General features: G+C 36.0%; 4 protein-coding genes across 20 annotated transcripts in view; 3 read left to right on the top strand and 1 right to left on the bottom strand.

Annotated features, from left to right (window-relative positions):
• Positions 1–450: 450 nt before the first annotated feature.
• Positions 451–6,123, bottom strand: LSM1B (Small nuclear ribonucleoprotein family protein). Its single transcript, XM_086595480.1, has 5 exons — positions 5,659–6,123; positions 3,840–3,908; positions 3,645–3,760; positions 3,505–3,567; positions 451–876 (listed from the first exon to the last, which is right to left on the bottom strand). Exons 1-5 carry the CDS (start codon positions 5,717–5,719, stop codon positions 799–801), a joined length of 387 nt encoding a protein of 128 aa, XP_086451606.1. The 5' UTR covers positions 5,720–6,123; the 3' UTR covers positions 451–798.
• A 5,496-nt stretch (positions 6,124–11,619) lies between these two features.
• On the top strand, positions 11,620–15,617 carry LOC147512483 (protein LAZ1 homolog 2-like). 3 transcript variants are annotated; one of them, XM_086595481.1, is made up of 9 exons: positions 11,620–11,814; positions 11,919–12,091; positions 12,471–12,527; positions 13,025–13,133; positions 13,361–13,545; positions 13,655–13,743; positions 14,081–14,330; positions 14,810–15,043; positions 15,147–15,617. In XM_086595481.1, exons 2-9 carry the CDS (start codon positions 11,957–11,959, stop codon positions 15,366–15,368), a joined length of 1,281 nt encoding a protein of 426 aa, XP_086451607.1. In that variant the 5' UTR covers positions 11,620–11,814; positions 11,919–11,956; the 3' UTR covers positions 15,369–15,617. The 3 variants fall into 3 exon arrangements, with proteins under 3 accessions (XP_086451607.1, XP_086451609.1, XP_086451608.1); XM_086595483.1 differs by lacking the exon at positions 11,919–12,091 and having other exon boundaries at positions 11,634–11,814; XM_086595482.1 differs by lacking the exon at positions 12,471–12,527 and having other exon boundaries at positions 11,637–11,814.
• Positions 15,618–18,145: 2,528 nt separating this feature from the next.
• LOC147512484 (putative disease resistance protein RGA1) lies at positions 18,146–21,329 on the top strand. Its single transcript, XM_086595506.1, is given in 4 exon segments — positions 18,146–18,839; positions 18,841–18,940; positions 18,975–19,081; positions 19,083–21,329. Coding segments are annotated over 4 exon segments (3,102 nt in total). The 5' UTR covers positions 18,146–18,191.
• A 116-nt stretch (positions 21,330–21,445) lies between these two features.
• The window catches only part of LOC147512485 (G protein-coupled receptor 1-like), a 52,841-nt gene continuing 49,306 nt past the window's right edge, over positions 21,446–24,980 (top strand). For 10 of the 15 annotated variants that reach the window (XR_015214973.1, XR_015214966.1, XR_015214972.1 and 7 more), the window contains exons 1-7: positions 21,446–21,580; positions 21,673–21,771; positions 22,625–22,872; positions 23,021–23,113; positions 23,200–23,682; positions 23,842–23,998; positions 24,868–24,969. Coding sequence is in view for 1 of the 15 variants with exons in the window: in XM_086595502.1 (XP_086451628.1) it covers positions 21,506–21,580; positions 21,673–21,771; positions 22,625–22,872; positions 23,038–23,113; positions 23,200–23,208 (507 nt within the window). In the remaining 14 variants the exon portion in view is untranslated. Of the gene's footprint in view, positions 21,581–21,672; positions 21,772–22,624; positions 22,873–23,020; positions 23,114–23,199; positions 23,683–23,841; positions 23,999–24,559; positions 24,970–24,980 lie in introns of those variants that run through there. The other 5 variants (XM_086595500.1, XM_086595501.1, XR_015214977.1 and 2 more) reach the window with 4 other exon arrangements.

Raw genomic sequence — 24,980 nt, forward strand, 5'->3', positions numbered from 1 at the left:
ACAGAGGCATTGTACAGTTTACTTAGTGAGTGCACAGTTTAACATCACAAAATTGGGGGCTCTGCACAGACAATCGTGCAATGGAAGTACAAACTAGAAAATATTTGGGAACATTAAAATACCTAAAAGAACAAGAAATTTCCTATAATATTTCAGTTTATTAACCTGTCCATCATGCACGGATGTAACATGGTATAGTTGGTCTTTTATCTTCATTTGTACAAACTGCAGCATAAGTATTGAACAGAACCTATGGACAGGGAGAACAAATAACACATGCCACCAAGTCCTACATGCATAATGTTTTAGGATTTAACAGTAGAGAGAACTTGCCTTATCTGCAGTATGGATCCAAATGGACTGCATGATCTTACTGACTGTAGAACAACCACATACAACAGAACAGAGTTGTTTATAAATCATTATCCCTAACTATCAAATGCCACGAAATGAAGGAAAAAACATGACTGTAGAACAACCACATACAACAGAACAGAGTTGTTTATAAATCATTATCCCTAACTATCAAATGCCACGAAGTGAAGGAAAAAACATGACTAAAGCATCTAAAACAGAAATTCAAACATCCTTCTCCTTAAAGCTGTCATATTAACTTTTTTTCTAACTGTTACACATTGTGGAGGGAGTGGGGAATGCAAGCTAGGAAAGAGCAAGAGGCAAAACCATCTCCCACTCTAGTGATGTCCCCTCCATCATCAACCACCCATGATAATATTTTATGGAATGGCATGAATCACCAAATGAAAATGGCGTGACCTGGTTTGCACTAAGGTAATTTCAATCAAAATCAAGAAACTCCATTCTCTTTCTCATGGAGCCTTTCAGATCTGTAGCATCTTTCTCTGCTTTCTGAGCCTGCAAAAAATTAGCTCTAGAAGTGTCATGACAACATTATCAAAAATGAAAATGCAGTTAAGGTAGTAGACTATTAGCATAGTTGCATGGGTTAATCCATGCCTATGGAAAAGCAGTACTTATAATTATTCTGTACGTCATAGATTTTCAACAGCCACAATTTAGCTCATTCAATTATAGTTTCACTGATTCAATCTTCATAAATATGACTAAAAGGAAAAACTATAGATATTCAACGGTCAACTGTTTTGAACTGAACTACATATTTGAAATCTACATAAATCTGAAGATAAGATGACCAACAGCCTGATTCATGAACTAGCCAACATAAACTAAATGTCCGTATATGTTGACTGAATCTCTTTTCATCTACTCTCAGGCTAAACCAAAGCTACAAATGAACTAAAGATACAACCATAGGAAGTTCAGAAGTTCTACAGGCATGGCCAATACTAGCTTTGTTGGTGTGGACTGGATTTAAGACTTGAACTTGTGGCACACATAGAATGATACCTGGTGTAAAGAACAACTGCAAGCCAAAACTGTGAGTAATTGTGCATGTGGACTGGAATGCTTCAATCTCCATAGACTTATAAAGAAAACTAGAAACTTTTCTTTCCATCGTAAGACCATTGTTTAATTATTATATTGCTGCCATTGAATAAAAAGCTTTCTGTTTTATTGCACACACACCATTCCTTTCTCTCCTCCAGCTAAATTATGCTAAACCCCCATTAACTGAAACAGATCTAAGAAGACCCAAAACTCCAAGAAACTCTAAGGGGAGGTTTGTTTTTGGATCAGACAATAGGTCTGAGTCTGATCAGTAAAAAAGAACTAAATTAACCATGATACACCAATCAGAATTCTGACTACCCTACTATGCAACTCTCAAAAACAGGCCGGAAGACGCCTGATCCAAATCAACTAAAATATAGGCCTCATCAAATCAGTGAGATATCACATCGCAAAGTTGACAATGGAACAACTCTTCTCTATTAGATCTCTACACGACAGTTACCTGATGCGATTCGGATTCAGATCGAAAAAACCAACGGCCCCTAATTATTGTGCCTTGCTAATCAGCACGCAATATAAAGCTAGATCATTCATTTAGAATGAAGTGCTACGTAAACAAATTGGGAGCTAAATTTTTTTACAGGAACATACACAACCTGAATAGAAAAAGTTAACTGAGATAGTAATACCATAGGCCACCAATTAGAGAGATTTTAAATGAGTGATAGAGATAAATCTTTACTGCTTTGATTGACATTTGGTGTTCTTTTCAACTTGGGTTCTCGCTATACAATTATACTTCTTGAAAAGAAATCACCGGAATACTTGAAAAAAAGCACAACAAAAAGATTCTGAGATGAAGGTCGAAGGAAGTGTAGGCATTAGGGAAGGCATGCCAGAATCACAAAGACATGCGAGGAACACAAGGAGTGTCAAATAATTCTTACACCAAGTCAACATAAATGACTAGTATAACTTCAAATTAATTAGTAATGTACACACGAGCATGACTAGTACATAATTGATAGCTATGTTGTCAAATGTGACAATGTGAGGCAGGATGCACTATGCTTCTCAACTGGTGGGGTAACACCTTTGACAACAATCCACAAAATTTACCAATTTGGCACCTTGAGCGCCACTGCAGGATTAGTGATTTTGAGACCCTAGATTGATAGTAGCAATGCGATCACTTACCAGCTTTGGTTTAGGAGCATCACAATGCATAAGGATAAAGGCCAACATCGATTATTGGGTTGGGCCAAAGCTTACAAAAGACTCCAACTTACTTTCTTGGTAGGAAATTCATGTATAATAATAGTCTAATGACATTATATGTAAGTGTGAACATTCCATACAAAAGAGAAAGGGCAAAAGCGCCACATCCAACACAAACAGATCTACTTGCTAACATTCCATATGGTAAAGCATTTGAAACCCAACACGTTCCATTTACAATATGTACTTTGAAATCTAAGTGATATCAAGTTCATGATAAGCCATCGTAGCAATATATTTAAAAAGAAATTCCTTGTTGAATGAAACATGCTCCAGCATTTCAAACACAGAATACGACTCAAGGAAATGTGGATAGTTAGTGGTAACCACATTGATCTACCGTACAGGGGGGGGGGGTGTTAAAAACTTATTGCTGGTTTAACAACTCGGAATTCGGTTCCAAAATGGAAACTTCTCTCCTGTTTTTAGTTAAGTTAGAGAAACTTCTCCCTTGACAATATCTCCGATGCATATACACACAAATCAATATCAATTTTCTTCTATTTTTATCTAATTGTTCCAAGCTGAAACTAAACATTACTAAGAAAGCTATCTAATGAAAGTCTGCAACCATTACTAACAAAGCTATCCTTGCAACCAAAAATATTAGTGCAAACAATTAAAGATCCTCCAATGAAACATTGAAAGCTATCCTTCTAATTTTATTTTAATTGTTTTATATTTCTGTCTAACGGTTAAAATACCAGTATTTTATATATAATTAAATAGAGAAACAAAGAGAGCTATGTAGGATGAGATATACTACACTACAAGTACAATGACAACAAACATGCCAAAAAAATATGAAAAGAAAAAAGACAACATGCATACCCTTTTGATTTCTTCCGCTGAAACGCGAGTCATGTGTGGGGGAAGCTCCTCGCGCTCCAGGTCCTTCACAATCAAAATAGAATTTGAGATAATAACTTCAAAGTTTAACTTCTATAGTAAAAAAATTAAGTTTTTCATACCAGCTCGCCAATCAAGACAACATTCTCTCCACGGATGACATATAAACCTAACGGAATATCACAATAAAGATCTCCAACTATTACTCGTTCACTTGCACTTTCAAGAACAACATTTGCTGTGTATAAGGAAAAACTCCATCAGCAAGCCAAGAAAAACAAAACCCTCTAACGAATAATTTTAACATAGGAACTCACCAAACTGATCAAAAGAACGAAGGATCCCCATGAGTTTTCTACCATCTCTCAGCAATACAAGAAGTTTTTCTGCAATGTACTTAAACATGTAAACAACTTACCTCCACAGAGTTCTAAAATAGGTAAGTGAACATAGAAAATGATATTGTACTATGTGGTGCTTGTAGATTAACCAATTTATTTAATCAAACCAATAAAAGAAAAAATCTTGCTAAATCAAACTAACCAATACAAAACAAGAGAAAGAGAGATGGAATTGAACAAAATATGGCTATCTTAATATCTTCAATCACATGATTTGTTATTGGAGCATCATAATTGCTCATCCAACTTGACAGTAGTCAGCATTGAAGGTTATACTTTATCGTTTAATATACAGACTATTCGCTATATGACTCTTAACAGACGCACTTAATATATTTATTCCTGTAAGTCAAACTATCATCACCATTATCATGTCCTCTTCAAGCTACATCTCTTTATTCCGTAGCTCCTCTACACATTCATAACCATCTGAACGAGTAGCAATAATAGCCTCTTCAAATCCTCATCTCTCAACTCATCCATGAACTTTGGGTTTGCACCACACCCCTCGGCATATCCCTGAATCTATTTCTAGACCGAAATGCTTCCTTTATTGCACCAACTCTTGCAACTGTGAGTCATCAAACTACCACCACCATAGTTATGTCCTCATTAAGCTCCATCAATCAATCTCTCTTCTTTTGCCACTCTATCTGAATGAAGATGAACAAGTAGCAATCAAGCTTCTTACTTCAGATCTTCATCTCTCAACTTATCATCTTATCCATAACCTTGGTGTTTGCCCAACCCTGATTGTACCCCTGAATCTATTTCTTGACTGATATGTTTTTTTTATTGTTGCAGCTCTTGCAATTGAACATCATGTATCATCTTCAAACACATACTTGTTCAACTTTTATTCCTCGTGAAGTTGGCTTCATCACATGTACATTGTGAAACAGGATCAAACACATCCCTATTCTCATCTCTATGTAAAACAGCCTGATTCCATTTATTTGATATCAAGAGCCTACTGGGGCTTGATGTTTAGGCTTAGTCAATATCTAAGGCCAAAGCCACTGCTAAGACCAGCTACATAAAAATCTCCTTCCTCCATTTTTCACTTGAGTGATCACTTTGAAATTAGCTATGAATTCACCTATTTTCATGTTATTATCCATCTCTTCTCCACACAACTCAAGTTGCATAAATCAAGAAAATTTTGAAACCAAGGATATTATATAAATGCATTTAACATCATTTACTATACTTAGATATCATTTACTATAAAAATTTAATGGGGTAAAACATAATAAACATAATAAACAAAACACACTTTCTTTGTCGACTTTCATTGTTAATAGTAAAACACAAAATATTCTTAATTCAGAGAAAGTGGAACAAGAGGATGACTACCTAAACCAAAAAAAAAACTAACCAACTGAGGTTAGATTTCAACAATGCAGGCCATAAGAAACTCTTAAAACACAACTCCATCCACTAAGTAAAACTACAGAAAAAAACAAGGTCTTTACCAATCCACTGTCAAAATAGAAAAGTGAAAATTTGTAACAAACCAATCTTTCACCCCAGTGCAACTCCCATATCACATTATTCACCACACAAATCACACCACCCAAATATGCAAAACAAAAAGAACAAAATTTAAACCCACCCCATCAAAAAAAAAAAAAAAAAATCCCCGTGAAAATTATAACAAAAACACATCAAATCACATAAATAACCACACTTTATTAAAAAATACAACAAAAGATAAGAAGTGTAAAATACTTACTATCAAGATAACTTGCCAGAGATGTAGAAGGAAAAATATCTTCTGGACCTGCCCAAGACATTGTTACTGAAAAAATTTCGGTCTTTTAAAAACAGCCGAAAAATTCACTAAAACACTAGTAGTAACAAATGGCATTGGCTGTTTACACCAACTCAAAATTTTCTTTCAATTCCCCTTAATTTCTTTTAAAAATAAATAAATAATCTTTAGATCCAACCACTTTGGAATTGAACAGTACTAGTGAGGAATTGAGGTGAAAGGAGAAGTTGGGGTTTTGTTTGTTGGATCAGAGAGATTTGGAAAGTGTGTTTTTTTTTTTGAGAAAAGAGGCATCTACTCTTTTTTGTTTGCTGCCATGGCCTAAAAAAAATTGATGAATCTTTTTTATTTATTTATTTATTTTTGTTTGGGGAGAGAAGTAAGTAAAAAGACGGTGCTTACCTAGAATTTGATCTGGTGGATCTTGTTTTATGTTTTAATAATTGAGTCTTATATTGTGTTTTGTACTCCCCCACTTGACAATTTGACAGCTACTGTTTCCGGTATTTGATATTTCGACAACAGAAAAAATATCGATGTTGTATATTGTCACCAAATTCAGCGTTTGAAAAAAAACGGGTTTAAAACCCATTTAATTCAAGGCGTTTTGTTATAGTTTAAAACCCGAATTTTGAAAAATATTGGTTTTTAAACCCATTTTTAACTTTAAAAACGTTTGAAAAATGGATTTTTTTTTTTTTTATAGATTGATTTATTGAGACAATTTTACTTTGACTATTAATTTTACAAAAAAGTTATCCACTTATTTTTGATTATACAATTATAGTTGGTAAATTAGTAGTATTTTATTTTAAACTAAATCTAAAACTTCTAAGTATTTGGACTAATAATTGATAATTTGATACTTTTATGTATTTGAATTTTATTTCATTTGTATTATTTTTATTTTATGTGTTTATTTTTTTTCCACTCTTATAAAAAATCAAACTCCTTATCTCTCGTATTCTTTATCATCGGTTTTTACCGTTTCTTTTACGTATTATATGTTTTAAATTAATACATTTTAAATCCATTTTTTATGCCCCACGTTTTTTTACGTTTTTTTTTCCGAAACGTTCCGTTTAAAACACGAACTAAGTTTTTTTTCAAATATACCATTTTAAATATTCTGTTTAAAACACGAACTAAATTTTTTTTCATTTTGCTTCGCTTTTAAACTCATACCGTGACTTTTTGACAATAGTTGTATTAAATATTAATTAGCAGTTATCGGCACCTAATTATATCTAGGTGTTAACAATTTTTAATAATATTAAGAGGCCCCATGCAAAACGTGTGGCTACTTTGATCTCAGTTGCATGCACACCTAGACATAATTAGGAAGTGTCGTAGAGGAGAGTGCTGTTTGTTTTCTCAAGGCTGTAAAACACTGAGTATATCAGTTTTGTGTCGTGTGTTGTTAATTGTGAAGAAAAAAACCATTAACGTTCTAGCAAATTTGTGAAGGCAGGAAGGCAGAAAATGATATCCTACCTATATTAATATTCGTTTCTCTCAATATGCTCACAGAGAGCCACATCAGCAATATTTTAAAAAAGTCCCCACTTAAAAAAAATAATTACAATGTTAATTACCAAGCTAGCCTTATTATTGGTGTGTTTAGCAAATTATATAAAAAACGCTTTTGGTCTTTTTTATGTGTAGGAAAACAAAAACCAAATACACGCCATTTTTGAGTTATGGGTAATTTTAACCACCCAAAACAAAACAAAACCTCATCCTACTCCAAACTCTTCAAAATATCAACATATCTCTAAATTTATATACAATTTCTCAAGAAGAAGATGAAAAACCTCAAAAGGGAAGAGTGTTTACTCCAAACTCTCTCAAAATATCAACATATCTCTAATCTCTATATACAATTTCTCTGAAGAAGAAGAAGATCTGAAAAACCTCAAAGGGGAAGAGTGTTTATAATAGAGTCTGACATTGATTTTTTCCTAGCTTCTCCATATTCACATCTGACATCTTGCATTTGCTTCAAATCTCCAACCGCCTTTTGCCTTGACAACCAATCTTTCATAATAACGAGTATATCTATCTATGAATTTTATTTCATTTGTATTATTTTTATTTTATGTGTCTATTTTTTTCCACTCTTATAAAAAATCAAACTCCTTATCTCTCGTATTCTTTAAATCCGTTTTTTATGCCCCACGTTTTTTTACGTTTTTTTTTCCGAAACGTTCCGTTTAAAACACGAACTAAGTTTTTTTCAAATATACCATTTTATATATTATGTTTAAAACACGAACTAAGTTTTTTTTCAAATACGTCGTTTTAAATCCATACCGTACTTGGGGACAATAATTGTATTAAGTATTAATTAGCAACTATAATAATAATTGGTATCGGCACCTAATTATATCTAGGTGTTAACAATTTTAAAAATATTAAGAGGCCCCATGCAAAACGTGTGGCTACTTTGATCTCAGTTGCATGCACACCTAGACATAATTAGGAAGTGCCGTAGAGGAGAGTGCTGTTTGTTTTGAATTCTCAAGGCTGTAAAACAATGACTATATGAGTTTTGTGTCGTGTGTTGTTAATTGTGAAGAAAAAAACCATTAACGTTCTAGCAAATTTGTGAAGGCAGGAAGGCAGAAAATCACTCGTACACGGGAAACAATGCTGATATACAGTGGCGGAGCTAGGAAAGTAAGTGAGGGTGAGCCAGCCAGACAAAAACCAAGCATACAAAAAAAAAAAAAAAAAAAAAAAAAAAAAAAAAAAAAAAAAAAAAAAAAAACAAACAAACAACAACATATATTATATATATTAATGTATTAGAAAAAAAAAATCAAATCCAAACAAGTACTTGTTCATAGTTGTCCTCGGTCTTCTTTTTAATCATCCTTCTTCATAAGATCAATTCGTATCAATGTTATCAAAAATTTCTTTTTTCAATGTATGTTATTAAACAATCATTCAACCACTCATCCGCCATCCGAAGCAAAACGATTCTTTATGATATTCATAATTAAGTAAAAGGGCCATCAACTTAATCAACAAGTAAACAAGTGGGTACACAATGTCTTTCTTCGTCTCAACTATTTTTGGCTAGGCCGCTAATTCCATTTACTTCACCAAACTTAGTATCTAACGCACATCAATGATATAATTTCAACCGATCCGCTTAATTCCATCCGATCTATCTCGAAAAATCATCGATAAAGTCGAAAGCAAAACGGATCAACTTTGCTTATCGAAAGCAACAAACGATTCACTAGGATCAAGACATGCCATACAAAGAAGTAATTCGGTTGTGTTTGCTTCATTAAACCGGGTCGTTTAACTCTTGATTTTGCAAATCAATCTGTTGATAGAATAATCCAACACGATAATAATGTAAATTGGTGTTTCCTTACGCTCTTCGTCGAGACCTCCCTCGAGTCATATACCTTTCTTCCATATTTGGAACAACCACATCATGTTTGACAAAGTGAAGACTCCGTCGAGAGACTATCCCACCCATCATCTCTCATTGTCGTAAAGTTTATCTTTGTTATTTTAACAAGAGCCATGGCATTGACAATGTCTTGGTCTTCACGCCGCAATGCCTTTGACAAATCATTGCTAATTCCTAGTATTGCTTTCATCAAATGCAAATTGAAGATAAATTCAAAAAAGATCGTGACCGAATCTAATAACCGTGAAGCCTCAAATTTGAACCATTTTCCGCTACATTATCAAGCACAGGAACCATAAGTGGTTATCATGCCAAGAAGTGTATAATAGTGTGAGCCCCATAGTGGATCGTTTAAGACTAGTCTCTTGATTCAACCCTTTGCCACTTGAAATTTCTCCACTTTGTAACTGCAACAACTTTAGCCTTCATTGCATCGGGGCTTACATGATGCTCCAATAGTATTTACCACATTAGAGAGAATACTAAAAGGTTAGCGATTGATTCATGGTTCTTTTAAGCCGATGGGCAAAACAATGAACATAAAATGCAAATCTTCATTCTCCTTCATTACAAGTGTTTTTAGGCCATTCAAATCACCTTGCATATTGCTTGCCCCATCATACCCTTGTCCACGCAGTCTAGATATGCTCAACCTATGCTTGGAGAATAACTCATCGATTGCCTTTTTATCTCAATCACGCAACCTTTATTATCGACATAACGCAAAACAACTGCCATTTGCTCCTTAATTGATATATCACGTGCTTCATCAACTAAAATAGCAAACAATGAATTTCCATAATCTTTTAGAATAGCATTTGTAGTTTCCACAAAGTCCGAATTCACAATATCTTTTGGATATCAATGATGTCAATTTCCGATTTTAGAAGCATTATTAAGAACTTTCTTAATGACTTCGTTATGATCTTTTAGAAACCGTATAAGTTCAAGAAAATTACCTTTATTGATCGACTCATCGATTCATCATGACCACGGAAAGCTAAACCTTGTCTCAAAGAAACCTAATGCACCGGTTAATTCGATAATAATGATGGAAGAAATGTCTCGATATTTGCTCTTGATTTAACAAAGCCTCGTAGGTGCTCTATAAGCAATATTATGAGCACTATTTGGTCCTCCAACGTGCTTCCTTTAATTTGGTTTTTCTTTTTCCAATTAGTAAACCCCCGTGATAAAAACATCCCCACCTCCTTGTGCCCCTTATTAGGTTTAAAGAGATAACAATATAAACAAAATGCGGCATCCTTGAATATTATATTCCAACCAACTAAACTCCTCATACCACTCAATCCGAAAGCCGCCGGATTCTCTTGCCTCTTGTTCTTGAAGGAAAAGCATGATTAGGGCAAGGACCCCTAAGCAAATATGTTATTCTCAATGAAGTCTTGATCATTAGGATAATAATCAAATCTTTTCCTCAAGGTGGGGTCTCCCCAAGACTAGACAAGTCAAGTTCTTCACGATTTTCACGTTGAAAGCTTTGAGGTTGCTCAACACCACCATCCTCAATTTCTTGGTGACTTCGCTTTGAAGAGGATCCTACTTCAACATTGGCAACATTATTTGTTTTATTAGGTGGTTGAGTAGGTTGAGTGGATAACGACTTTTAACATATCTGTTTAAACAATTAAAATAAACTATTAATCAACTGAATTGAAATTGCACTAATTAAAATAAACTACCAATGTTATTATGATATTCACAAAATAAAATTAAATAAAAATATGTGGTTTAATGAATTCACAAAAAGAATACAAACAAATTAAAAAAACATAGTTTAGAAATCAACTTAATATGAAAAGATAAAAAAATAAGACAATAAATTTAATAATATTAGACTTACCTATAAAATTTTATAAATTATATATAACTAATTAAAATAATAGAGAGAAAGATAAAACTGTGGAAAAGTAGGTACCTGCGTAGTGTGAGTTTTGCTTAAATTTTTGATAAAAAATCAAATTGGAGTAAGATATTTTTGTTTCGTTGTTTGTTTCAATTGTTTGGTTTCGGTTTGTGTGCCTGCTTTTTATTTTGTCTTTTGGTCGGTTATGGGTCGTGGGTTTTTAGTTAGACACTTAGAATTCGAAGCCAACACTGTTAAGTAGTATTAACCCAAGTACTTTAGTACTTTACACAGACACACAACACACAGTTAGCTTTAGTACTTTAGTACTTTACATAACAGTGACAACACACGACACACAGTTAGCTTTTTACACAATGATAATTCCACACAACACACAGTTAGCTTTTTCGGAGACTGTTCAGTTTTTTTCGGATCTAGCTAGCTTTTTGGTTTATGTGAATAGTAGAAAAAAATTTGTTTGCGAAAGTTGAGGGTGAGCTAGGGCGTATCCTGGCCCCCTGGCTCCGCTGATATATAGTGGCCAAGCCGCAAACAGAAAAAATCAGAAAATATCGGTGCTAAGACTGGTAAGTTATTGAGATATACCGATATGTGAATAAATGTCAAACTGATTAAGCAAACCAAATACTACACTTGTCAAGTTTACCTTTCCTCTCAAGCAAATGACTCCACGTGGCAAGTGACGCTAATGAATAATGATAGATTTATTTGTCTCTAAATATAAAAAATTAATCCATTTCCAGATTGATTCCATTATTACTCAAAGCATATTAGAATGGAGTTGCAAAGCTCTAAGGTCAGTAGTTTCTTTCCCGCCTTAAAAAGTGTTTGAATTTTCGTTTTAATACTTATTTAGATTGATGTCTTAATTGGGAACATAATAGTGTTATCTTCAAGTAGGTTTAATCCAAGTTGTCAATTGTACAAGACATCTGTGAATGGCGCTTAGCTCCAATTCATATTTTCTACACTCACCAGCTACTATCATTATTGCTGGAAGTTTCGCACTGGTTGCGTTAGTCCTCTCCATTTTTCTGATTTTCCAGCATCTCCGATCATACACCAATCCCGCGGTTAGTTCTTTATCAATATATTGATTGCGACTGTACACTTATGCTGCGTTTTTCTTACACTTAGGCAGAACTAACTAGTGGACTGCGCTTCCATATATTAGTTATCTGTTAATCAGATTCCATTGTAAACATCGAATGAATGTTCAACTCTCTTTATGTGCATATTGCGTCCGTCCTAGTTGGACATGGCCTGATGTGTCGTTCAATCCGACTCGCCACTCCGCCATGAAAACCTTCCATCCCCCCCCTGGGGCCGTGTTTGAAGAAGCAAAACATTGCCTTTGGAAAATACCTTTTAATGCTTGGAGTGTAGTTTTGTTTCTTCCCACTTTGAATAAATGGAAGGAAAATTAAAATCTAACACAGATTTGAATCTTAGGAACAAAAATGGATCGTTGCCGTTCTCTTCATGGTTCCTGTCTATGCAACTGAATCGGTAAGTATTTGCTCCTGGTTAAAAGTATCCCTGAAGTTTTATTCGAGATTCAAGGAGTTCATGTAACTCCAGGTTTCGAAGACAAGAAAATTAACCCTTGCTATGGTTTCATCATGTCATGGACTCTTAGTAACTTAGTTCTTCGAGAAATTCGTATGTAAGAAATAAATAAATATATATATATATGGAGGTGTCATTTAGTAATTAGCTTGCCATTAAATTTCTAATGCCTAATTCAGCTGTTATTAATTATTCAAAATGTTCAAATGATTGACAATTTACTTGGAACAAACTTGTGGACCTCAGTTAATCGTCCCTACCCAAAAATGGAAAATGATTAGTTTGTCAGACACAAAAAACAGAAGCTAATATTAAATCCTTAATTAGACTGCCTAAGCTGTATTTGATACATGTAATCGAAGCAGCTCTAGTTTTCTCAGGCATGTTTCACATGTCAACAGTTTGATGGTTTCGATTTTTGGGTTTTTCTTATCCAGATTATATCTTTGCTGAATCCAAACCTTTCCCTCGCATGTGACATCTTAAGAAATTGTTATGAAGCTTTTGCTTTGTATTCCTTTGGAAGGTATTTGGTTGCTTGCCTTGGTAAGCTTTTCATCTTTATTCTCTTTTCTTATCCCAGCTTCAGCAATTACAATTTAGCTTATCTCAATTTTTTCCCATTCCACTTATGCACATTTATTCTTGGCACTACCCATCATGTTTGCCAAAACTTACAAATTTATTCTAATCATGCTCTTGTTGTTGTTTGTCTGTTTACCTGCAATTTGTATTTACCAAATTGTTGCAATTTTAATACGAAAATTGTGCAGGTGGCGAGGAAAGAGTTGTGAGACTTCTCGAGGATGAAACAAAAAAACAATTCACTGAACCATTGCTGGAAGGACAAGAAAATAAAGTGGCTCTGAAGAACAGATCTTTTCGTTATTTCTTCCACCAACCAAATGTCATGGGGAAGAACTTGTATATGATAGTTAAATTTGGTCTGGTACAATATGTAAGATGACATCTATAACCTGCCTTTCCCTCTTGTTTCTTTTTATTTGATGTAGGTGTGTTAGTGTATAATGAGTATTTATATCTCTAACATCTTTTGGATGACCCAGATGATTTTGAAGACATTTTGTGCATTCTTAGCTTTTGTGTTAGAACTCTTTGGTGTTTACGGTGACGGAGAATTCAAGTGGCACTATGGGTATGTCTCTATACACTTGCATGATTGCTTCACAGAGGATGATGGATGCCAAAAAGACTTTCCTTGATAGTCACGTTTGAACTTCAATGATTCTACTGAACTAGTTCTGAAAAGGGTCAGTGATCCCTGGAAAACAAAAAGTTGGCACAATTTTGTTACTCTACCAAGCTATGACGTGTGTAGGATATATTGCCTGATCCTTCATCTTGTCCAATTTGTTCCACATGTTCTTTAGTGTTTCAGTTGGGCCCTGTATATTGTCAACCTGTGTCTGTCCTTCATTTTCTATCTCTTAATAGTCATTTTAATCTGAGTCAGCAGCAATTGTCTCCTGCAGGTACCCTTATTTAGCAGTAGTATTGAACTTCAGTCAGATGTGGGCTCTGTTTTGTCTTGTGCAGTTTTACCATGTGACTCATCAGAAACTACAACCTATTAAACCACTTGCAAAGTTTATTAGTTTTAAGGCTATCGTGTTTGCGACTTGGTGGCAAGGTGTTGGTATAGCGTTACTTTGTGCAATTCATGTTCTGCCCAATGAAGGGAAATTTCAAACTGGATTACAGGATTTCCTAATCTGCATAGAAGTAAGCTCTTTACTTAAACTTCAGCTAACAAAGTAACCTTCTTTTTGTGTATTGGTGGTTTGAATCAGGACATGCCATTTTTTCATAGAAAGTGCCACACTTCCACATTCATCATTTCCTGAAGCGATATATTGTTGATGTTATTCTTTTGTCTGCTGGTTTTACAATATGAGAGGCTATTATTAAATTTCTTCTCTGTATTACCTTCTCCCATTTCAGTTTTATCTGTATTTTTCATCTTCATTTACTTATGACTGAAAGCAATTGTTCTTTGATAACTAAAATGAAATCTGGAGTCACAGTATCAATGCTAACATGTCCCCCGAGCTTTATTTCCCAAGTTCTCTGTCCGATTGTTAAGCTTTTTAGACCCACTGGCATAACACATTATCATTTTTATATGTGCCAGATGGTATACTTGACTTCTGTGTTGATGTTCAAACTCAGTCTATTTGTAACTCAGTCTATTTGTTTGGCAGATGTCTATCGCTGCAGTTGCCCATATTTTTGTTTTCTCAGCTAAACCATATCATTACCTGCCCATTTATGAGCATGGTAAGTTCGTTTCTGAAGAAATCAAAGCCACAATGCAGTTGGAGGAAGATGGGAAGGAGAAACCCGCCATGGTTAAACAGATGGAAACTCATGTTGAGGCCCCTGGAACAAGTGTCACTGAGAGTGTTCAGGATATTGTTATTGGAGGTGGTGGACACGTGAGCTCTCTCTCTCTCTCTCTCTCTCTCTCACACACACACACACACACACACAAAGCTATAAGTTTGTTCTAGCTTAATGAGAAGGTTCATCCTATAACAGGTGGTCAAGGATGTCGCACTGACTATAAACCAAGCAATAAAACCCATGGAAAAGGGTGTCACTAAAATACAGGAAAAGATCCATCACATCACAGTCGACTCGAAGGACAAAGAAGAGCATTTAGAAGTAGTGGAAGAACATGTTGAGCAAAATGTTACAAAAGGTGAATCTCCTGTGGTTGATGAAGAAAAGGTAGTTGCTCATTATGAAACTGAGAGATGACATGAATAATGATGTCGACTTGGATGAAGAAAAATGTTCCAGTGCCTGACTTTTCGGGGATGGTTTATTTTGTCAATTGTTTTAGTTAGCTACTTAATAGGAGCAGCTGATTGTTTGTTTGAAACCCCTCACAACACCGACGTAAATGGGCTAGTGTTTGTACCCTGTATGTAAATATTTCTGTAATTAGGAGACTCCATTTTCTGTTTGTGGTAGCCGTTTCTTTCAATAAGATGGTTGATTGCTGACTGTTGTTTCTTCGGACGTGGTGTCTTGGATAATGTATGTGACTAGCAAAACTTTGTTGTTTGAGTCACGAGAATGGTCAATTTAAACACTACCTTATAATTAAGAGATGGATTAAGTGGTGAACCTCCACACTTGCTTATAATCTTCAGAGTTCAGACTAATTTCCAGCAAACATGGATTGATCTCCTCATTTCGTGTGTCAAATGCATATTGTTTGAACAACCAACTATCACGCTCTGGTAATTTCAAATTATGCGTAGGACTAATGATACACGTACGTGAGAGGGTCTAAAACTGGTTGGAGAGTGATAGAGTCTATTACCGTTTGCAGACGATTTGTTACAATAACTGAAGTTCCTTTAACTCCACAACAGAGAAGACATTTCAATTTGTCCCACTTCATCAAGAATGTATCGTTAGTTTTTTTAACCTCAGCATCTTCAAGGACAAGTTGACTAGTGGAAAATGTGTTAGAGAGTTTCTCCAAGTTCCCGTGGAAATTTTGAAGTGTATCAAACTCCCGACGAATGAGAGAGCTACTTATGCTGCTCAACGATTATAGGTGATTAGGTGCAGAGAAAGGAGAATTGTAACTTGCAGAGTCACATTTGATAATGCTGAAGAACAGAATCTGTTGGTGGTCTGTAAAAATATGGGTAACAGAAACTTAAATATGACTAGATAATATATGACACATTGTAGAGTGCCACCTGCGTATCCAAAGAGTGATCCCAGAATCTTCCCCAGGACTTGGCTAAGCCTATCCTCATCCGCCTTTCTTATGTACTCTAGATGTTCAAAACTGACTGCATTCTAGTATTTTGAACAACAGCTTGATTTCTCCACATGTTTTGCACCTATTCTTAATTCTTCATTGGTTCGAGTCTTTGTTAAATGCTTTGTCAAAGTCTTTATTGTATCAGACTTTACCTGAGATACTAGAATTTGTTCAAAGTTGAAGTGCATAAGAACTAATCAACTAATTGTTACAATTTTCATGAGCTATAATTATCTAAGTTTTGTCAGAGATACTGAGCCATTGATGCTGATTCAGGGTCTTTTCAACTCAATTGCATATGGTCTCAACTCTTCAGTGCGACAGGCAATACATGAAAGACTGGATCTGTAAGTTAACAAAAACTCGTTATTGGGTTTTCTTATTTTTTGTAGCCTTAGGTATTTAAACATTCTCACCATTGAAGAGACCACCCCTTTGAGATCTCAGATGCCAATACATAATTATGTTTTCCCCAGTTTTCCCAGACATACCATCTGTTTTATGATAAAGAACTTTTGTTTTCCTTCACTTTTAAAGAGATGTTTTGAGGTGATTCAAGTGATTCAATCATCGGATTTGGTCTTCTATGATGTAAAACATCCTGAAAAGGCAGTGCTGTTGGTTCACTCAGGCTTTTTACTATGCTTACTCATACATGTCTTTTTCTAATAGTCCTGTTCACTGCCTTGGGCTGCCTCTGCTCCTTTAAAACCAATTTCTGGAAGTGCACATCATTGTTATTATCTCCTTTTGTGTTTCAGAAGTACTTAGTTTGGTGTATTCTGAGCAGGTGGTGTCCAGAAAGTCTGCGTAGATGGTTACCAGCTTCTCTAAAGCTTAGAGGCCAACCACAAGAAAGTGAATTAGTCTCATTGAAAGTCCAAGATGAGCACTAGCAGCTAGTTTGTTTCCTCAACTGTATCAGCATTTTAACAAGTTATCCTCTTCACCTTTTCCTAAAATTTCAGAGAGATGGAGCAAAGGGCATTCTCACAATTCTTTATCCAAGCGATTCAGATTACTTGTGTTTTTCACAAGTGCATCTGTTTGTACACTGTCTGGAGAACCAATGTCACCATGTCTTTGCCCACATTCTTTTTGCAATTACTATGCTGATTACTCACCAGCCTAGTGGAATGTGCTACAAATCGACGACGTAAAATCCAACCCAGTGTTAGTGTGTGTGTGTAACTTGATAACAGATGACCCTATGGCAATTGCACCATTCTGACAGCTGACTTTAGAACTCAATTTAATAATGTATCAGATATATAAAGAGTCTGTTTGGTGTCTGTATTGAGATTGTAATGTTTTAAACCAATTTTGCACTCTGATTCTTCATAATATTTCTTTGATAAGATTTATTTCTTTGATAGATTATTAATTTTACATGATCTTATTGACGAACGGTAGTAAGCCTCATTTCAGAATTGTATTCATATAGGCCTGGGGGCTTACAAAAAGACAATGTCTGGTTTGACCCCAAGCCTTTCTATTCTGCCCAGGGGATTCAATCAAGTTCAGTGAGGTTAAAGTCATCAGATGGAGGACCACGATCATCCGCAATCACTGAAGATTTTTCGAGACAAAAAGACAATGTCATTGTAATAAATAAACAAATAAATAATGTAAAGTCATTGTAATAAATAAATAATGCGTGTGTGAACAAAGTAATTTTGGAGAAACATCTCTAGACCCACCTATGTGAATTATTGGTGTTTAGGTGGGTCTTGACTACAACGAACCTTACATTTGGAAATCGAGAGTCTTCTCTTCTTGTTGTGTTTCTTATCACTATGGCTCATGCGGTGATCTCCGGTGTGTTGGAGCAATTGCGTTCGATCCTCCAAACAGATCAGGTGAATCTATTGGCGGGTGTACGTAAAGAAAGCGAAAAACTCAATGATACACTCGTTCTTATCCAAGGAGTGCTTGAGGATGCAGAGGAAAAGGAAGTCAAGAATGGAGCAGTGAAGGCTTGGTTAGAACGACTCACACGCATCTTATATGATGCTGACGATGTATTGGACGACTGGAAAACCGAAATTCTCAGCTCACAGATCCAACTACTTGATGACGACAATGCTCCTGTCAGTGAGAAGCTTTGGTCCTGCTTGTTTTCTCTATTTTCTTGTTTAAAAAGTGTTGTTGTACGCCATGATGATAGTAGTAAGATGATTGACATAAACGAAAGACTAGATCGGATTGTTAAAGATAAAGCTTTGCTTGATCTGAATGAAAGGCAAAGTCGTGAAGAACCTCGACCAGTAACGAGCTCTTTTGTTGATGATTCTGAGATCTATGGTCGTGTTGATGATATATATAGTATAGTAAGCAAGTTACTGAGTGAGACCGATCATCAAGATTCAAATGTCCCACTCATCTCCATAGTTGGTACAGGGGGTTTCGGCAAGACGACCCTTGTGCAACTAATCCTCAAAGATAAGTGAAGTGACAAAGAACTTTGAAAAGCTGATGTGGGTTTGTGTTTCGAAGCCTTTTGATCTTCAAAGGGTGGCCAAATCTATTATTAAAGAAGCTACTGGTAATATCCCTTATTGTAGATGACGTATGGCAAGATCTGCATAGAAGTTTGTCTGAATCCATACGGGGAAAGAAGTTCCTTCTTGTGCTAGATGACGTATGGACTTATGATCGAGAGATTTGGAGAAAGTTGAAGGGTCTCACTGGATGGTGGTGCACAGGGAAGCAGAATAATAATCACCACACGAGATGAGAACATTGCAGAGAAGATGGCCTCCACCTGTACACATAGGTTGGGGCAATTGTCTGATGAAGAGTGTTGGTCATTCTTTAAACATATAGCTCTCAGGGAAATACAAGACGATCGCCAAAAGTTTGAAGAAATTGGAAAAAAAATTGCCTGGAAGTGTAAGGGTGTCCCTCTAGCGGTAAAGATTATTGCGAGTCTTATGTGCCGCAAAAGATCTGTAGTAGAATGGGAAGATGTACTGGCAAGCGACATATGGGAAGTAATGTCGGAAGATGAGCATGGTTTTTTACCTTCTCTTTTATTAAGTTATTATGCATTGCCTTCACATTTGAAGCGATGTTTTTCTTATTGTGCTATCTTTGGTGAAGATGCGGAAATAGATAAAGATGAATTGGTGAAGCTTTGGATGGCGCAAGGGTTTTTAAGTTATGATAGCTCAAAAGATCTAGAGAAAATTGGTACAAACTATTTCAATGATCTCACGATGTGCTCTTTGTTCCAAGATTTTAAAAAAGACAGTGAAGGCAACGTCATTGGTTGCAAAATGCATGACCTTGTGCATGATTTTGCCCAACATCTCGGGAAGAGTGATTCCTCTATTTTTACGAAGAATGATAGAGAAATTTGTAACATCAAGTTGCGTCATTTTGGTGTAGCAAATGATGTGGAGGATCAAGCAAATGATGTGGAGGATAGTAGTGCGCATCTTAAATTAATAAATATATGTCAGATGACATGCCTTCGGGTATTGGATTTGTGTGACAGTTATTTTGAAGAACTTCCAGATGAGGTGGAGAGATTGCTACATCTGAGACTCCTCGATCTTTCTAATAACGGAGAGATGGAGAAGTTACCTGAAACAGTATGTAATCTATTTAATTTACAGACGTTGAAACTAAATTGGTGTGGATCTCTCAAAAAACTCCCCAAAGGAATTGGGAAATTACGTAATCTCAGACATCTCGAACTTGAAGGAACTTTTGAGTTGAGTTATTTCCCATGGGGTTTAGAGCGATTGAGCTTCCTTAGAACATTAAGTAAAGTGGTATTGGATCGTGATGGTGGAAAAGGATGCGAGATTGGAGAGTTAAAACTTCTAGACCATATCCAAGGAGAACTAATAATAGAGGGATTGGGACAAATGGCGGACTCAATAGACGCAGTACTAAAGAAAAAAGACAAGCTCCGGTCCTTGGTTTTACGGTTTTCTGAAGAAAGACAGGATGCTGATGGAGAAGAAGAAAAGAGAAAAAGGATAGAGAGTGTTTTGGATGGTCTCCAGCCGCATACAAACTTGGCAGAGTTGCGTATAGAAGATTACGAAGGGAATAGATTTCCGTTGTGGATGTCAAGCATTAATACATATTTACCCAATCTGGTGAAACTGGAACTGAGAAGCTGCAATCAATGCTCGGAATTGCCTGCTTTGGGGAGACTTCAAAACCTTGAACACCTTCAATTAATGGGGCTGGGCTCAGTGAAACGCATCGGATGCGAGTTTTATGGACTGGGAAGTACTGATGGTACTTCTACTGGTGGTGAAGATTCAGTACAATCGGTAGCAGTGTTCCCAGTATTGAAGAGTCTTACATTGTTTGACATGCCGGAGTGGGAGGAACAGGGGGATGAAATAAAGCTTCCAATAAGAAGAGATGAAGAAGGTGGAGAAGGTTTCATCATGCCCTGTCTTCGCGAATTGGAGATCTCTTTTTGCCCTAACTTGAAGGTGGTGCCGCACTACTTGTTTTCTCCCGCACTCAGAAGTCTAAAGATAGATAATTGTCCACAACTGACGGGGAGGCAACCTTGCCTTCCTCCCCTCCTTGAAGAGCTGGAATTATGGCACAATACAGGTTTTCTTTCAAAGTCTATATTGCCGCTGCTAATCAGTGGAATTGGTTCCCCCGATCACAACGAAAATGACTACCCAAATCTTCACTCTTTCTCTATCTCTTATTCTACACAGTCGTCACTTCCCCAAGGCTTCAACCAACTCACCGCAATTCAAACATTGGAATTTTGGAGTTGTAAATTCCTTGACTTCAAGCCAGAGGATTTGAAGCATCTCCCCATGCTTCAACGACTGGATATATATAGTTGTCCAATTCTGGAAGAACGCTGCAGAAAAAGAGAAAGCTGGACCACCAATTCCCACATTCCAAAGATCGTACTTCATTTGAAAGACTTCATCCCTGAATAACCGATTGATCAGTAATCCAGTGATTGATTGATCACCTGCAAAGAAGAATCATACATCAGCCCAACCTCAATAGGTATCTTTGAAGATGTTGGGCGTAATAGTGTTGTGATCAAGTAGGAAATGCTTCATCTTGGGTTCCTTAAATTGGGTTAACTTGTCTTTTCCTTTCAAGATGCATGAGGTCTTTCCATGCGACTGTTGATGCAGGTGCTAACTCTGACTGCAAAGCACTTGGTTTTTCAAAGGCCCGGGTATGGATCTCTCTGTATCTTTATCTCAGTTACACTTTTTAATTAATCAATACAAAATGATCATTTTTGCAATATTCCATTCCTTGATGCAGGCAATGCAAAGTTTCCTTTGTTTCAACTGTCAATATAAGCAATACCAATGCTTTGCTTGTGGGGAATTGGGCTCTTCTGACAAAACTTCTGGTGCCGAGGTATCCACATGATAAAAAGTGTAACACTCTTTTAAGTTAGATCCTTGAATTTGAGTGCAGATGGAATGTTTGGGATTATAATAGTGTGATCATTTTTTATAGCAATTGGTAGCAGAAATAATTTCTGTTACAAAGGCAAGGCCTCGTAACTGTCTGTTTTATTTTTTTGTATGTTAAAGGATCTCCTTCCAATGGTCATTACAGTGCAGGACAAAAAAATAGGCGCTTACAACCTTAGAAATAGTGACAATAGAAGATTATTTATCTATTATAGGGGCTGTTTGAGTATAATGACCATTTCTAAAGTATATTGCTGTTTGAGTTCTCACATCAGCTAAGCCATTCATTTCACTTCCCTAACAAGTGATTTTTGAAGTAGACAATGATAACATGGATATATAATTTAACCTCACAACATGGACAACAAAATAGGCTTTATATCTATACATTATTTGAACATGAGAGTCGAATCAACCACTTCATAATTCTCAATCACTTGTTTTAAATTATATCATTTTTATCAACCTCATCTTAACTGGTGTTCCTCAAAAATTATTTCTGGCCAGTAGCCTGGTTATAAAGTTATAAATGGATAACATTTTTAAGTTCCAAGGGCTTCCGTATTCTTATATCTATATTTTTATACTTGTTTTCTCAGTCTCAGAAATTTCAAGGGCCAAAATATTGCCTGTGGCTAAATTTATGTGAGAATAAATTATATATGTTTTGATTTCCATGTTTTGGCTTCCTCTATCTCATGGAGCTAACTCTGTACAACACAACCATATGCAATATATATTAGCAGTTAGTCTGGCCATAACATCAATTATCTCGGTCACAAATGGCAATTCAGGTCTTCTCTTGTGTTTCTGCAACGTGTGGCTACTTCTATCATCCTGAATGTGTTGCGAAATTACTTTCTATTGGGAATGATGCTGAAGGTGAAGAGTTGAGAAAAAGGATAGCTGCAGGAGAGTCATTTACTTGTCCCATCCACATATGCCACATCTGTAAAGGAAGGGAAAATAAGGAGGTTAATGAATTGCAGTTTGCTGTTTGTAGATGTTGTCCACGGGCATATCACAGGAAATGCTTGCCTAGGTACTTGTAATTCTCTCTCTTTGCCTCCCTTCAATTTGGTTAATTTATATATGTAAATATTGCTAATGGAAGAAAAAAGAATCCCGGTTCGTTTTACTACAAGCAAGGAAATTAGTTTGTTGATTGCAATTTCAAGATCTTTGATCAGGAAAATTTCTTTTGAAGATATAGAGGAGGAAGATGTCATTACAAGGGCTTGGGAAGGTCTTCTACCAAACAATCGTGTCTTGATATATTGCTCGTAAGTTTGTGTGCTCTTAGATGTAGTTTTTCTTCATTCTCTGCATGCACTTGCTACATTATTGATTTGCAACTGATCTGTACCAGGAAGCATGAAATTGATGAAACCCTTGCTACGCCACTTAGAAACCATATTATATTTCCTCGTCTTGAAGAGAAGAGAAAATGTTTTCTAGATATTTCATCAAACAGTGGAAATGTCGTGGCAAAGAAGAGGCTTGTGGTTACTGAGGATTTCCCTAGCGAAAGGATTATTTCAGCGACACCAAAACATTTTAAAAAGGTGTTTTCCAATGGAAATAAGGCCGGGCCTTCTAGAAAACGGGAAAGGCCTATCTCAAGGCAAGAGTTACTTTACTCAAGTAAATTAAAACCAGAAGATGCATCTAGAAAGTCTTTGAAAGACAGCATCCAGACTGTCTCTGTGAGGGTGTCATCTGCAGATGATGAAAGTGGGGCATATTTGGGAAAGGAAATCTTAGGTTTGAAGAAGGGAAGCAAAACTACTACTCAAGCAAAAGTGTAGAGCGGTGTACAACCACTTGTAGTTGATACTGAATCAAAACAGAGGTAAATACATGTTAGATTTTTCTGTGATTAACTCATTTTGCCTAATGTTCTTATGTAATTAATGTACCTTGGTGCATGTTTTGTTATCAATATACACGTCTATATTTTTAGTTGTGAATATTTTCTGGGTGTATTGAAGTCTCACTTGTTGTGATGCAGAATAATGGCTTTGATGGAGGCAAAAACATCTTCAATAACCTTGGAGCAAATAATAAAGGAGCACAAAACTCCATCTACACACGGATACTCATCAAAAGCTGTAATGGATAGGAGTAATAGGACCATCACACAGGGAAAGGTGGAAGGCTTTGTTGAGGTATAACTTATCCATATTTTAATTTTTGTTGTCCCTGATGGAATTGTTCTGTATTTTTTATTTCCTGGGAATATAAGTATGCTGGAAAGGCGTTTAGCTAAAAGGGTGCACCAGAATTGTCCCCTGTCGGTTAGAAACTACCAAGATCTGTGTTAATAACTAATAAGTGACTGAGATGGATGATAGGAAGGCTAGGATCATTGAGAAGTTTTATTGAGATAGATGGACAGACGATAGTCAATACTATGTTGATCTTGACGTAGACGAGGAGGATGAAATGTATGAAGAAGATCCCAACATAAATTTTGAGTACTTGTGATGGGAAGAAGCATGGGACAAGGAGGAGTAGAAGATGATAATTTATTCTAGTATGGGCATAGAGGTGGTGCTCATTGTTTACTATTGGTAGTTGTCATAGTGGTACTGCCTTGGTGGTGGACTGGTGGTACTTTTGTCTTGGTGGGGTAAGTGGGTGTGCCGTGTGCATATGATTAGGGTGGTCCTTTAGTAATAGCCTTGTCTATTGCTTTTGTTGTTGATGTAATTCTCACCTTATATCAGGTTAATATCTTTTACCTATTAAATAAAGAAACAATAACAAGTGACTCAGATGGCGGGACAAAGTATGCTGGAATGACGCCTAGCTTAAGAGGAGAGATGAGTTTGCCAGTTACTTTAGTTGCTAATCTGTTAGAAAAAGCTGGAGATCTTGGGCTATATGTGAGAGCTTCTGTCTATAAAAGTGTTGACGCCATCCGTGAAAACGTCGTACTTAATTGAAAATTAACTACAGCGGAGGCAAATTTGAAATTTTGGAACAGTTCTAAAGTGTCAGTAGATGATATTTTATAATTGTTATGTATGTGCAGGCTGTTCAAAATGCTCTACAAAAGTTGGAAAATGGCGGTAGTGTGGAGGATGCAAAAGCTGTTTGTGGACCAGAAATTCTTAATCAGCTGATTAAATGGAAGGTATTTATATA

The sequence above is a fragment of the Coptis chinensis genome, chromosome 3 (assembly GCF_015680905.1).
Source record: "Coptis chinensis isolate HL-2020 chromosome 3, ASM1568090v1, whole genome shotgun sequence".
Lineage (NCBI taxonomy): Eukaryota > Viridiplantae > Streptophyta > Magnoliopsida > Ranunculales > Ranunculaceae > Coptis > Coptis chinensis.